The sequence below is a fragment of the Mizuhopecten yessoensis genome, unplaced genomic scaffold, assembly GCF_002113885.1.
Source record: "Mizuhopecten yessoensis strain PY_sf001 unplaced genomic scaffold, ASM211388v2 scaffold11133, whole genome shotgun sequence".
Classification (NCBI taxonomy): domain Eukaryota; kingdom Metazoa; phylum Mollusca; class Bivalvia; order Pectinida; family Pectinidae; genus Mizuhopecten; species Mizuhopecten yessoensis.
In genome coordinates, this window is record NW_018408896.1 from 2,619,671 (window position 1) to 2,634,931 (window position 15,261).

General features: G+C 35.1%; 1 protein-coding gene across 1 annotated transcript in view; it reads right to left on the reverse strand.

Annotated features, from left to right (window-relative positions):
* Positions 1-15,261, reverse strand: part of LOC110466398 (myoferlin-like) — a 102,818-nt gene that overhangs the window by 64,913 nt on the left and 22,644 nt on the right. The window contains exons 3-13 of the mRNA XM_021522851.1: positions 12,865-12,956; positions 7,722-7,821; positions 7,318-7,393; positions 6,725-6,921; positions 4,833-5,027; positions 4,062-4,112; positions 3,512-3,658; positions 2,989-3,035; positions 2,593-2,675; positions 773-876; positions 267-335 (exon numbers count right to left, since the gene is read on the reverse strand). Of these exons, the coding sequence (XP_021378526.1) occupies positions 267-335; positions 773-876; positions 2,593-2,675; positions 2,989-3,035; positions 3,512-3,658; positions 4,062-4,112; positions 4,833-5,027; positions 6,725-6,921; positions 7,318-7,393; positions 7,722-7,821; positions 12,865-12,956 (1,161 nt within the window). The remainder of the gene's footprint in view (positions 1-266; positions 336-772; positions 877-2,592; positions 2,676-2,988; positions 3,036-3,511; positions 3,659-4,061; positions 4,113-4,832; positions 5,028-6,724; positions 6,922-7,317; positions 7,394-7,721; positions 7,822-12,864; positions 12,957-15,261) is intronic.

Sequence of the window (15,261 nt, forward strand, 5' to 3'; positions counted from 1 at the left end):
CATAAAACAAAATCCTGATCTCTAACTTACAATTAATAAGTGTATCAATCACAACTCTAATCCCTAGTTCACCTTTTTTTTACTTTGTTTGCTCATTTTAATAATCTTGAATCTGAAGTGTTTAACTGTTTTACCATAAATTTCAATATTATGAAACTTCATTGAAACAAAATATGTTTTTCGTCTACCGTGATCTAAACATGAAGCAGTGTTAATACAACTATAAACTACATGATCAAGATATGGAGTGCTGTATATGTAATTACCTGAAGCCCGAGACGTAGCACCTGGTTCCAGTCAGGATGGTCGTTAGAGTACATTGTTTTTGAATGAATCTGTTGGTAAATAACAATTTATTAACATATCATAAATCATTTCAACAGAACAATATATTTCTTTAAAGCTTATCATTGCAGTCTTTAGCAGAATGAAATTCATTCACTTTTATTTGTAAATAAACAGACATGATTCTGTTTCTATGATGAACATCTTATATTTTTGAACAAAATTCACCTACTCCATGCATATAAATACATTCTCGAATTCTAGAATTTTGTTAAGTGTTTTGACCCTAAGGTATGTAGGACCCTTTTTAACTAATATTCATATATTGTGATATTGTAATCCAACACTTTGTCCATATACCAATGTTCTGATGACGGCTAGCCTAGCTAGCGAATACATCTAAACCATAAATATATAATGGAATCTACATGTTATTGCTCCATCTTTCCTATTATTTTAAATACTTGTTTTTTTAATTTATACTCGCCTCTTTTCCAGCAAATGAGAAGACAAAGTAAGGATCCACGAGTTCTTTCTGTTCCTCACCAATACCAAACACCTTCTTAACTCCCTGTAGGAAGTTTGGGTCCACTGGAAGTCAAGGTCAGACACGTGTTGTGTATTTTGTTATTGCTTTAATACAGGAATTAAGGGTTCAAGAAGAATCATAGGGGTTGAGGCCTATGTCATTGACCCAGTGAAGGAATATAGGGTTCAGTAAGAACAAGAGGTCCATGGGCCTAAACGGTCACCTGAGTCCTACAGTATTTATTTTTGTTGTTGAAATATGTACCAATTTGAGTACAAAAAAGTTAAGTATAACGTTAACTTAAGTTTGTCAGGACCATGAGCTGATCATTCCTAGACCAAGGTTCAATTAAATCGGCCTATTAGAACTTGTTTTTAAGTTTGAAATACTTTTTTCAAAATGGCGGCCGTGGCGGCCATATTGAATTTCTGATCGCCCCGAAAAATAACATCACTTTGTCAGGACCATAAGTCGATCATTCCTACAAAGTTTCAGTTCAATCAGCCCAGTCGAACTTGACTTTAGGTTGGAAATAGTTTTTCAAAATGGCGTCCGTAGCGGCCATATTGGATTTCTGATCGACCCGAAAAATAACAACACTTGGTCAGGGAGATGTCAGTAACCTTCCCATGAAATATTAATGAAATCCCTTTGCCAGTATTCCAGCTTAAGTTGAAAATGTAAAATTTTAACGGACGACAGACGCCGGAAGCCGGAAGTCGGACGCCGGACAACGCCGGACGCCAGACGACGACGGACGCCGATGGACGCCGATGGATGAACACGCATAGAAATAGGTCACCTGAGATAAAGCTAAAGCTCAGGTGACCTAATAAAAGGGGCGAGGCCGGTATCAATCACCTCCCATAGGAATATAGGGTTCAGTAAGAATAATAGGGGACGAGGCCGGTATCAATCACCTCCCATAGGAATATAGGGTTCAGTAAGAATAATAGGGGACAAGGCCGGTATCAACCACCTCCCATAGAAATATAGGGTTCAGTAAGAATAATAGGGGACAAGGCCGGTATCAATCACCTCCCATAGGAATATAAGGTTCAGTAAGAATAACAGGGGACGAGGCGATACCCATCACCTCCCATAGGAATATAGGGTTCAGTAAGAATAACAGGGGACGAGGCCGGTACCCATCACCTCCCATAGGAATACAGGGTTCATTAAGAATAACAGGGGATGAGGCCGGTACCCATCACCTCCCATAGGAATATAGGGTTCAGTAAGAATAACAGGGGACGAGGCCGGTACCCATCACTCCCCATAGGAATAAAGGGTTCAGTTAGAATAACAGGGGACGAGGCCGGTATCAATCACCTCCCATAGGAATATATATATAGGGTTAACGCGTTCAGTAAGAATAATAGGGGACGAGGCCTCTGTCATTGACCCAGTGTAGGAATATAGGGTTCAGTAAGAATAACAGGGGACGAGGCCGGTACCTATCACCCCCCATAGGAATATAGGGTTCAGTAAGAATAACAGGGGACGAGGCCGGTATCAATCACCTCCCATAGGAATATAGGGTTCATTAAAAATAACAGGGGACAAGGCCGGTACCCATCACCTCCCATAGGAATATAGGGTTCAGTAAGAATAACAGGGGACAAGGTCGGTACCCATCACCTCCCATAGGAAATTAGGGTTCACTAAGAGTATTATTCATTGAACAACAAAATGAGAAATCCTTGATGACTTAATTATCAAAAAAATAATAGAAGGTATAACATTATATTTCTTTGAGTGGTTTTTATTTTACTTACTTCTTGGAATGTCCTCTGCTCCAAACAGTTTTAGAGTAAAGGTAGCAGGTCTCAACTGAACGCCAGAAGGTCTCAGCAGGTTACTGTGGCAATCAATACGTTTAACTTCATTACATTTTGTCTTTAATTATAACATCCTCAAAGTTCTAAAGAATTTTAATTCTGATATCAACTACATGTATAACTAAGTTTATGGTGGGTTTTTTGGTGAGATTGAATTTAATTCAAGCTTGAATTTTTTACAGCGAATACAAATATTCAAATGACACATCTGAAAAACATTTTAAACGTAGGATAAATGAAGGCACAATACAATCCGGTGCAAAACTGTGCATTGGAAAATATTAATTTTGTTTACGAAACATTTTTTCGAAGAAATCCCATGAGGGATAGTACCTTTCAATATCATCACTTTCATCCTTTCCCCCAGCAGCTTTGAAGCTCTGAAATATTAATAAAATTATGAATGAAAAGAAGCATGACTATGATTTAATTGTGACATGATTCTGTTTTATATCTAATGTCAGTATTAATGATAACTTTCCATCATTAAATCTTAATTAGTGAACATGTGGTAAAATATGTAATACATACAAACAAGCCAATCAACTCAGGTCACAGTTTGACATTTTATCGTCTGTTCCGAAACATGCACCGTCACTTACAGAAATAAAATCTTTGATAACCCATCTCTTTAAAACCACTTTTAAATTACAGTGGGTACTCTATGATGACCTCTGGATGTTTCACTAGGCTCTTATTTACTGTGAATTATTTTGAATACCGGTTTATTTGTGACATTATTATCTCAACAAATACTCTAGTTCCAGATCTATTGTCGTAAGGTGATCAAGAGAAATTTTTTTTCTTGACAGGGCCTCTTTAATTTTTTCATATAATTATTATAAGATTTTTTTACCGGTGCTTCGTCTCCTGGTCCTATGACACAGGCGCAGACTTTGAGGTAGCCTTTGGCCCCAGCCATCGTGTCACTGGCATCGCTAAGCAACAGCCATTTGTTGATGAGGGCGTGTTTCTGTTCTATAAACACCATCCCGATATCACACTGCAAATATGAAACAACTCAACTGTTATGTGTAACAAGTAATGCAGATACATATTTTTAAACTATTTTTATCAGAATATTAATTTTTCATTTGAGTAGTGAATAGCAAATCTGTGTCTAATTTATTTTATATGTATTTAAAAAGAATAAAAAGTCCTTATGTAGGGTTAAGATAATGAAAAAAATATCAGAAACAATAACAATGTTATTGCCGTGATTCAATAGTGGAATTAAGAACAAGAATTTGTTAATGCTGTTCGATTTGATATAAATAAGACATGTAGCCGAGATACAGCTCAATAAGTAAATAGAGAAATGTCCTCATTGATTGTTTAATGGTCTTTTTTACTTCTTTTTATTTAAATCAACCAGGAAGCATTCCATCCCTGTGTCACACACTTACCTTGAATGAGCCTATTAAAGCATCAGACCGCAGTCGTCTGGAGTTGAACACCTAAAAAATGTTCAACAAAAATAATCAGCTTCATAAAAACCAGAGTGGGGACAAACAGGGAGCCCTCAGTAACACAATGCCATATTTATCCTGCTGTAGGCCCAGGGGACAAACAAGGAGCCCTCAGTAACACAATACCGTATTTATCCTGCTGTAGGCCCAGGGGACAAACAAGGAGCCCTCTGTAACACAATATTGTATTTATCCTGCTGTAGGCCCAGGGGACAAACAAGGAGGCCTCAGTAACACATTACCATATTTATCCTGCTGTAGGCCCAGGGGACAAACACATCATCTCTGGACTGAAAGTAGGGCTTATTACATTTCTGTAAAACTACAGCAGATATGGACAAACCTGTATAGCATTGGTTAGTAAAACAATCAATTTCTAGTTAAGCTGAACAACATTAACATTTTTTTGTGTGTTACAAGATAAATAGAAATGCGACAGCTACACAAGGGTTCCTACCCAGGACTCCCCGACCTCTTTCACCAAAAATCGACCAAGTCCAGTTCTGCTACATTCGTGACATTTTGCAATATTATTATTCTGTCAAACAGGCATTACAACTGGGAAGAGTAAAAACATGTTTTGTTAAAAGACACATCATGTTGTCAATGACAAAAGTTAAATCCTAATTTTGTCATCAGTAGCGAATATTGTAAAACAGAACGAAACATTTAAATTTCAGTTCAGATAGAACTATCACCCTATCTCACCTGGAATTCTATGAGCTCATCAAACAGCTCTGCTGGTGAGCAATGGAAGTTAAAGAAGAACGACTCGTTAAAGTAGGGGCTGTTTGTTGACTTTTTCACTCGTGTCTGCTTGGTTTGATTGTATACTGTCACTTTACACACTGGCTGTATATTGGCGCCCTGGAGTTGTCGTGCCTCAATGATCTTCACTCGTACCTAAGAATATCAAGCACTTGGTTTACAAGACAAATTCCTTATAAGGAGTATCCATTTCAGGATTCCAAAGTGAGGCAAATCAAGAGAAGAAATACTGTATACAGGACATTTTTCGATGCATTTTAATTTTTGCCTTTTTTACGGAGGGCGAATTTATAATTACAGCAAACATTTGTAAACAACAAAATATACATACAGGAAGTAATTAACTGTGATGGGCAAATTTATTATTGGGTGAAAAGTGGATTTAACTGTCAAAGGGCAAAAATGTCCTGGTATTCAGTAGTCAAAATGGTCAGGAACTTGAAACCAAACTTGACCTTTCACATTTGATTACACTGACCTTTGGTGTTTCACCTCATTTAAAGAAACAATTCTCTTAAGTTTGTTTTTAAGGATTGTATTGAGGATGTTTTTGGTACATTTTTTTGTAAAAAAAAATTGCTGATCGATGAACAAAAACATTTTTTTTGTGTATAAAAGAAAAATATTTAGCCATGAAAATGAAAACTTTTCTTTCGGAAGTGGATAGAACAATGAATAATTTTAAAACGCCTTTCCCAAGTCTGTTTGTAGATAAATCATTGATTAGGACACTTTTCTGCGTCTGGTGAAATTTTATCCTCAATAGGATTACAGATTATCAAGTACAGTGTTCTGTGTTATTATTTATTATTTATTCCACGTAGTTGACATGATTACGTAAATACAGTATTCCTTTAATAACAGACAATGCTTGGTATTGACGAAAGACACATGTTACCAGGGCCTCTACTTCTTGACGACACTTGTCAATAATGTACATAGGTGTGTCAACAAAGCTTCAATTCATCATCAATAACATGCAACCTGCATCACGAGACAGCCAAGCCTGATATTAAACTTCAGGAAAGCCTTTATCTTGTAAGAAATCTTTAAATTCATCCTAAAAATTTGGTTTTATTTAATTCATGAATTTGTTAACCTAACACCACCAAATCATGATTTAATTATGAATTGTATTACAACAGGAAGATCAAAATCCACTGATAATGTAAATTTTAGTTTAGATTGCCTTTAGTTGCGAGAAATTTAATAGTTTGATCAATACTAAACCATTTCGGTCAATGCCTATTGTACATGTCTTTATTATATGCACGAAAAACATTTTATACAAAGTATTTGTGTCACATGTGTAGGCACTTCAAAAATTCCATAAATGTAAAAACAAATGTGACCCAGTTGTAGAGAATATATACAGCATTATACAGACTGAAACAAAGGTGTTATCTCTAACGAGGCCCCAGCAATAGGTCAAACAGATCACAGGTTTATGGGGTTTGTTGCTGAGTATTCTAATAACTTCAGAAACAGATGTCCAGAATATGTATGGATAAATATAAGGGTAACACTGCCCCGTTCCACTTCCTGGCAGGGCAGAATGAAATGGTTTACTGACAAGATGTGACAGGCTTGTAAATTCTCAATGTTTGTTTTGTTTGTGATTTACGTCCTATTAACAGCTATGACATGATAAATATTTAAGGACCTCAAAATCTCAATCTTAATGACCAAATTGTTATATTTTTATGTTATTATAATTATGAAAATCTTACAAAATAATGATGATCAGTCGATGGTACATATTTTTCATTTAGAAAAAATATGTTGGTGTATGCGTCACAATGAACATATAAAGTTTTGATGAAGAGTAATACCTGAAAGTCTGTAGCTTTAGTGGACAGATTTTTGAGTAAACCACGCCTGGGTGCCCTTCGCTTCTTTTTCTTTTTTGGCACAACTTGACCTGTGGCCGGGTCAATTACGGGAGGTCCTGGTTCTTCCTCTTCCTCCTCCTCCTCCATCTCTTCATTTCCAATTTCAGTCATATCTCCAACCACTTCAGATTGACTGGCTGTATAACATGATATTGTATACTGCTATTTTTCCAGTCTAGACTAAGTCAATGTTTGGTTACATGTATATCTATACTTCAAAAGTGGATATTTTTCGCAGGAATATAGATATATAGATTTCAGAACCATTGATAACATGAAAATTTCCACACCGTGATCAGTTTGAAATGCCATTATAGGAACATTTCCACACACAAAAATCACCATTTCTTATGGATCGGAAACTCCATGGCTCAGTTATTCTAAGGCTTTTAGTAAGTTCATTGACATTCAATCTTACGTTTTATCTTGTGTATATTAAGGTTCAAACTAAAAGTAGAGGGATAGGAATGAAATTGATTATCGAAAGACAAACAAACACAGGTGTATGAAGGTGTGTTAAAGAAATAACTTACTGACAGCCGCCACACCTGCAGACTTTGCAGCCCCCGCAGGAGGTTTGTACGACAGCTTCATATTTATCTGTGATGACTGAAAAACACACCGTTTAACTTCATCATAAGTGACACATTCAAATAATGTCTACCTTCAAATTGTAGAGTCATTTGTTTCCTCAGAATTTATAACCACACTGAAAATGTTTAAGTAAATCCTTTATATTGATATGTATCTTACACAAGATGTGTTTTAATACCAGTAAAACATGGATCCCCTGTTAAGTCAATTTCACACCTTGTGATCGATTGCTTCAAATTGTGTGCAATATATCATCAATCAGCACTGTTATTGTAATACAAATTTTCTACGATAAGAAAAAGGTCTACATTCTACATTCAATATAGGACCTGTGTACACTCACGGGCAGGCAGACATTGTTTTTGTCATTAAGGTTTGACGAGAGCTGCTCTGATCCTTTCCTAATGAGGTTACGGAGAGGAATCGTCACCTGACCGAGCAGTCTGTAATACAAATAACACATGGTACAACTCATATATTCATATTGATATATAGTGATATATATCATCAAACACATTATATGAATAAATAATAAAATAATAAATAATATACATCATTAAACTATACAGGTCCTGAAGAAGCCCACTGTTTGGGCGAAACCGGTAGACATACCCAATAAATAAGATTCAACTTATCCTGAGCTTGTTGCGATTGACTCCTACTCTTATATACATCATTTGATATAGCCCCCTATCCAACTAACATAACTAAGCCACTCTAAAGCGATTTATAGTTCATAGACATACAATGCAATTAGCATATACATTAATCAATACAATTTTTGAGGAATTAGCAGGAGCTGCCTTATCATGCGCAAACTACTAGTCCTATGCCACCTGGCTATTATCTCCCTATGTGTGTATGCCTATGTCATTGTGTGTACGGGAGGTGTATTGTGTTCTGTTTGTAGTGGGACCATGCTTCCAACGGTATCATTCATAGTGCCACCTCACTTGAATGCTACAGCACAGATACCACAACATCCACCACAGACCAATTTATTCTCCACCTGGGTTATTGGAGTTGTGTGGGCATGACAAAAACACTTTCTCTGAATATCCATGCGTACTATATGAAGGGAACAAGGGGCTTTATATCAAGGTTTCCTGTATGGGATAGATTAGGGCCTTTCTATTGAGGTTTTACTGTATATCATAATTGGGGGGGNATTATATTGAAGTTTAACTGTATATCATAATTTGGGGTGTTATAGTGAGGTTATATTGTATAGTATGAATGAGGGGCATTATATTGAAGTTTTACTGTATATCATAATTGGGGTGTGTGATAGTGAAGTGTTATTGTATAGTATAAATGAGGGCATATTAAAGCTTTACTGTATATCATAATTGGGGTGTGTGATAGTGAAGTGTTATTGTATAGTATAAATGAGGGCTTATATTGAAGTTTTACTGTATATTATTATTGGTGTGTGTGGTAGTGAGGTGTTATTGTATAGTATTAATGAGGCCATTATATTGAAGTTTAACTGTATATCATAATTGGGAGGGGGTGGGGGATAGTGAGGTGTTATTGTATATAGTATAAATGAGGGGCATTATATTGAGGTTTTATTGTATATTATTATTGGGGTTTGTGATAGTGAGGTGGTATTGTATAGTATAAATGAGAGTATTGAGGTTTTACTATATCTTATAAATGAGGGCATTATATCGAAGTTTTACTTTATATTATAAATGAGGGCATTATATTGAGGTTTTACTATATATTATAAATGAGGGGCATTATATTGAGGTTTTATTGTATATTATTGTTGGAGTTTGTGATAGTGAGGTGTTATTGTATAGTATAAATGAGGGGCATTTTATTGAAGTTTTACTATTTATTATTATTGGGGTGTGTGATAGTGGGGTGTTATTGTATAGTATAAATGAGGGGCATTTTATTGAAGTTTTACTATTTATTATTATTGGGGTGTGTGATAGTGAGGTGTTATTGTATAGGATAAATGAGGGATTATATTGAAGTTTTACTGTATATTATTATTGGTGTGGGTGGTAGTGAGGTGTTATTGTATAGTATTAATGAGGCCATTATATTGAAGTTTAACTGTATATCATAATTGGGAGGGGGGGGGGGGTAGGGGGGTGTTATTGTATATAGTATAAATGAGGGGCATTATATTGAGGTTTTATTGTATATTATTGTTGGAGTTTGTGATAGTGAGGTGTTATTGTATAGTAGAAATGAGGGCATTATATTGAAGTTTTACTTTATATTATTATTGGGGGGTGTGATAGTGAGGTGTTATATTGTATAGTATAAATGAGGGAATTATATTGAGGTTTTATTGTATATTATTGTTGGAGTTTGTGATAGTGAGGTGTTATTGTATAGTATAAATGAGGGATTATATTGAAGTTTTACTGTATATTATTATTGGGGTGAGTGATAGTGAGTTGTTATTGTATAGTATAAATGGGGGCATTATATTGAAGTTTTACTGTATACCATAATTGGGGTGTGTGATAGTGAAGTGTTATTGTATAGTATAAATGAGGGCTTATATTGAAGTTTTACTGTATATTATTATTGGGGTGTGTGATAGCGAGGTGTTATTGTATAGTATAAATGAGGCGCATTAGATTGAAGTTTTACTGTATATTATTATTGGTGTGGGTGGTAGTGAGGTGTTATTGTATAGTATTAATGAGGCCATTATATTGAAGTTTAACTGTATATCATAATTTGGGGTGTTATAGTGAGGTTATATTGTATAGTATGAATGAGGGGCATTATATTGAAGTTTTGCTGTATATCATAATTGGGGTGTGTGATAGTGAAGTGTTATTGTATAGTATAAATGAGGGCATATTAAAGTTTTACTGTATATCATAATTGGGGAGTGTGATAGTGAAGTGTTATTGTATAGTATAAATGAGGGCATATTAAAGTTTTACTGTATATCATAATTGGGGAGTGTGATAGTGAAGTGTTATTGTATAGTATAAATGAGGGCTTATATTGAAGTTTTACTGTATATTATTATTGGGGTGAGTGATAGTGAGTTGTTATTGTATAGTATAAATGGGGGCATTATATTGAAGTTTTACTGTATACCATAATTGGGGTGTGTGATAGTGAAGTGTTATTGTATAGTATAAATGAGGGCTTATATTGAAGTTTTACTGTATATTATTATTGGGGTGTGTGATAGCGAGGTGTTATTGTATAGTATAAATGAGGGGCATTATATTGAAGTTTTACTGTATATTATTATTGGTGTGTGTGGTAGTGAGGTGTTATTGTATAGTATTAATGAGGCCATTATATTGAAGTTTAACTGTATATCATAATTGGGAGGGGGGGGGGGATAGTGAGGTGTTATTGTATATAGTATAAATGAGGGGCATTATATTGAGGTTTTATTGTATATTATTATTGGGGTTTGTGATAGTGAGGTGGTATTGTATAGTATAAATGAGAGTATTGAGGTTTTACTATATCTTATAAATGAGGGCATTATATCGAAGTTTTACTTTATATTATAAATGAGGGCATTATATTGAGGTTTTACTATATATTATAAATGAGGGGCATTATATTGAGGTTTTACTGTACAGTATAAATCACTCAGAGGGGCATTATATTGAGTTTAACAGTATTGTATAGCTAATACGCATTATATTGAGTTTAACAGTATTGTATAGATAATACGCATTATATTGAGTTTAACAGTATTGTATAGATAATACACATTATATTGAGGTTTTACTTTGTAGTATAAATAAGAGGCATTATATTAGGCTGTACAGTAAAGTATAAAACACAAACATCATTACATGTACACTAACTAACATATGGATCAGATCCACTTAAAACATAGGACACAGGCTCCACTCAATGCATAGGGCACAGCTTCACCAGTTAACATTTAAGTGGTGAATAAAATGCAATATCACAGAAGGTACTTACTATTAAGAGAGAAAGTATTATAAAAATTTCCTGTATGATCTTTGCCAGTCAAAAATGGCGAACACACATCAAGAAGATGACAACGTTATGCAGCTTGTGATGCACAAGTGTTGTTAATCAATTGATTTTACAGTAAAAGTTTCAATGTACATGTACATGGTGTTTCAGAAGCATCTGTTACAAATTCATATGAAATATATCTTCTTATATCTGCTCAGGCATTTTAAATTAATTTTATTGATTATAGGGAGATTTTTTTTATCTTAAGGTATGAATTAAAGATGACTGAATCCCTTACTCAGAATGACAAAGCTAAATTCATTGTACAAGTAGAAAATGCTTGTTTGTGATCCTTAAATTTGACAGCTGGCCAACATTAATCTAACTATGTAGGAAGAAAGTGGATTTCTTTTTACAAAATTGTAGACTTCAACTTTAATAATAAATTGAGAGATTTTGTCTGGGTGATTACGACATGATGAGAAATACTATACAGTAATTTATGTATTGCATGAGGGAAACATTAAAATTTCTTTCCGTGTGAAATCATGTACCTCAAGGATGAGGGGAGAAACACAAGGGAAACATTATTTTTTCTTTCCCTATAAAATAGTCATGTTCCTCAATGGAGAGGAGAGAAGCACAAGAGAAACATTAATATTTCTTTCCCTGTGATTAATCATGTTTCCATAAGGAAAAGACAGAAGCATGATTGTAACATATTTTTTTTTTTTTGCATAATGTTTTTCCCCAGTGGCAATTAGAGATGTGTGAGGGAAACATGATTGATGGTGGGAAAACATATATGCATGTCTCCCTTGAGGGGAGATAACAGGGGATTTTCTTTTATACCAAAATAGAAAATATACACAAGAGTTTTAGACAAGAATATCTCATTTTGTGATTTATGTACACAGCAGGCATAATGGCATGTGATACACAGAGGATGTAAATCTATAACAATAACAGATGCATATTAATTCAATTTGTGGAAAGTGGATAAATAGCTCTTTCAGATTCTACATCAATTTTCCACAATTACTGTGTATTAGTAACATATTTTACCAGCAATAAACCCTGGGGTATTGAGTTAGTCCTTAAATACAGTATATGAAACTGACTTTTCATTATTTCTGAAGGACATGACCCTCATTTGTAAATTCTGTTTCACAATGGAGGTGGTCTTAAAAACAGATTAGTAAGATATCTGTTGATGGCTGGTTTCAGTTTTGAGGTACAGCTTGGACTAAAAGTCTATGATACTATAGTAGTTCCATTCCAGCATGAGTCCCTGATGAGGTTTGTTAGGGACTGTTGGGGACTGTTAGGGACTGTTGGGGACTGACAGGGACTGGCGGGGACTGTTAGGGACTTCCAGGACTGTCGGGGACTGTTAGGGACTTCCGGGACTGTCAGGGACTGTCAGGGACTGTCCGGGGACTGATAGGGACTGTCCGCTGACTGATAGGGACTGTTAGGGACTGTCCGGGACTATTGGGGACTGTTCGGGACTGATAGGGACTGTTAGGGACTGTCGGGGACTGCTGTACCTGTTCCTGCCGACCCTTTCCCAGTCTTTGATGGTGACCTTAAGCTCATCACTGTCGGTTAAGGCTAGACCACTTAGGTCAAACTCGAACGTCTGTAACAAAAACACAACACATCAAGACCAATAAAATAAAAAGGTTTTAAACTGAATGATTTTTATGATTTATTGTTAATAAATTGTTCAACTGACAAAGCTTAGACTAGCTGGCATTGACATCTGGATCTTTGTATATGCAATCATGAACATCCTGAAATAACAAACACAGTTCTGCCTGATGAGGCTTCTGATACACTATACACTAGTTTTTGCAGCAACCTAAGCTTAGACAGTATCAATGTGAGACTTCCATGTTAGCCACGTACATGTAACAACGTGACCTGTGCTGCCCCCTGGATCCTCGTCTTGGTACATTTACCTCAGGGACAGCCTACGTAAACCGTTTCGCAACCACTTCAATTTAATTGAATTAATGACTAGTACCATGACATTCAGTGCCATTTATATAAGCCAACTGTTGCATATAGTAGCAGGCAATCTAGATCTATTGTAACAAAGAGTTGTTCTACAAATAAGTACAGTCCAGCGAGACTGTGATCAATGATTCCATTAATACATATTATTCTGTGTAATTATCAAACGGAAGAAACATATTATTTATTTGTAGCAAACAATGATTTAATAGTGACAAATAAAGCTAAAAGTTAAAATGGTGTCTACAAACAGACATTAACAGACAGTTCTATAACCCACACCCACTCACTATACACTTTATCAAGATCGAGGGTGGGGGGGCAAGGGGTATGAAAGTGTCTCCATTCAAGAACTTTTTTATATTAAAAAATATGATATTCCTACTGTCAAAATGTCATAGAATGAAAGGTAATAATTAGATAAGTTTAATTTGTCCTATCTGTATATGTTAGTGTCCTAATATAAAAATAAAATCTACACACTCATACTGGCAAGTATAAGAGAATTAGAATCACCCAAAAGATTTCTTTTACTGAGCCCAACATGTACACTAGATAACATTTCTAGTTAAAACTGGTTTTCTAATCCACATCTACATGGTAGCTAGCTGTCTGTGTGGAGAAAGCTGACTCAGATGTTTATATTATGTCTGTAAGATGCCACACCCCTTTTAAAGAGTTCAATGATATAGTGGTAGACCAGGAACACAATATACATGGTGTACCAGTAAACACCCTCTACCTTAAATACTCTGGTAATTTCTCCACTATCTAAAATTAATTTTACCTGAAATAATCTGTTAATTTCTCCCCTTAGCTTAAATCCTGTTAATTTCTCCCTATATAACACATTAACCTTAAGGTAAATCCTCCTTTAATTTCTCCCCTAAATGACATTTTACAATCTATCCCATAATTTATCTATATTGAATTACATTTCAGAAACGGATTAGGTTTGGTATCAATAACAGCTATGATCTCTGTGCCAGATCACAGGTGTATACATGATGTACAATAAAAGTCAAGCATATATAATCTCAACAAGTCCCTGAAGACCATCTCTGTTCAACCAAAACCTATTTAAAAATTATAAAAAAAAAAACATCTATAAATTATGAACACCACATAAAACCAATGCAATATTTAACCTGTATATAGGAACCAGATAAAACCAGTACAACTTTTACCTGTATATATGGACAAGATAAAACTAATACAATTTTTACCTGTATATATGGACAAGATAAAACTAATACAATTTTTACCTGTATATAAGGACCATATAAAACCAATAGTGTTTACCTGTATAAGGACATTTATACAAATACCTGGTAATAAAGGTAATCTCTCTCAAATTCATATTTATCTGTATGCATCCGACTCAAACCAAACCTAAATTATCAGACATCTTCATCAAACAAGAACCTGTCTAAAAGGACCTGATCTATCAAACCATAACCTGTCTATAAAGACATCTCCATCAAACAAGAACCTGTCTATAAAGACATATATATCAAACCAGAACCTGCCTGTAAAGACCTTATTTATCAAACCAGAACCTGTCTGTAAGACATGAATGCCCCCCCCCCGCCACCATATGAAATTAGTTTCAGTGTTTGATGTTCTATAAATAGTTACAAACACTTTGATGTTGATACCCTGAAATATGTTGGCCTTAACCTTGGAACCATCAAACACAAAAACAATGTCCGAGGTATTCTGTGTAAAAAGGTTCATCAAAAACCTGTTTAGAAATGAAGTAGCTAGAGTGATGACTGATGACACTGAATCGGTTGACGATTTTCTATATAAAGCAACCATGACCTTGGAACCCTGAAACACAACGATGTCCCAGGTATACTCATACTTGACCTTTGTATAAAGTTTGACGAAAATCTGTGAAAGAATGAAGTATGAAGTCCCCCCCC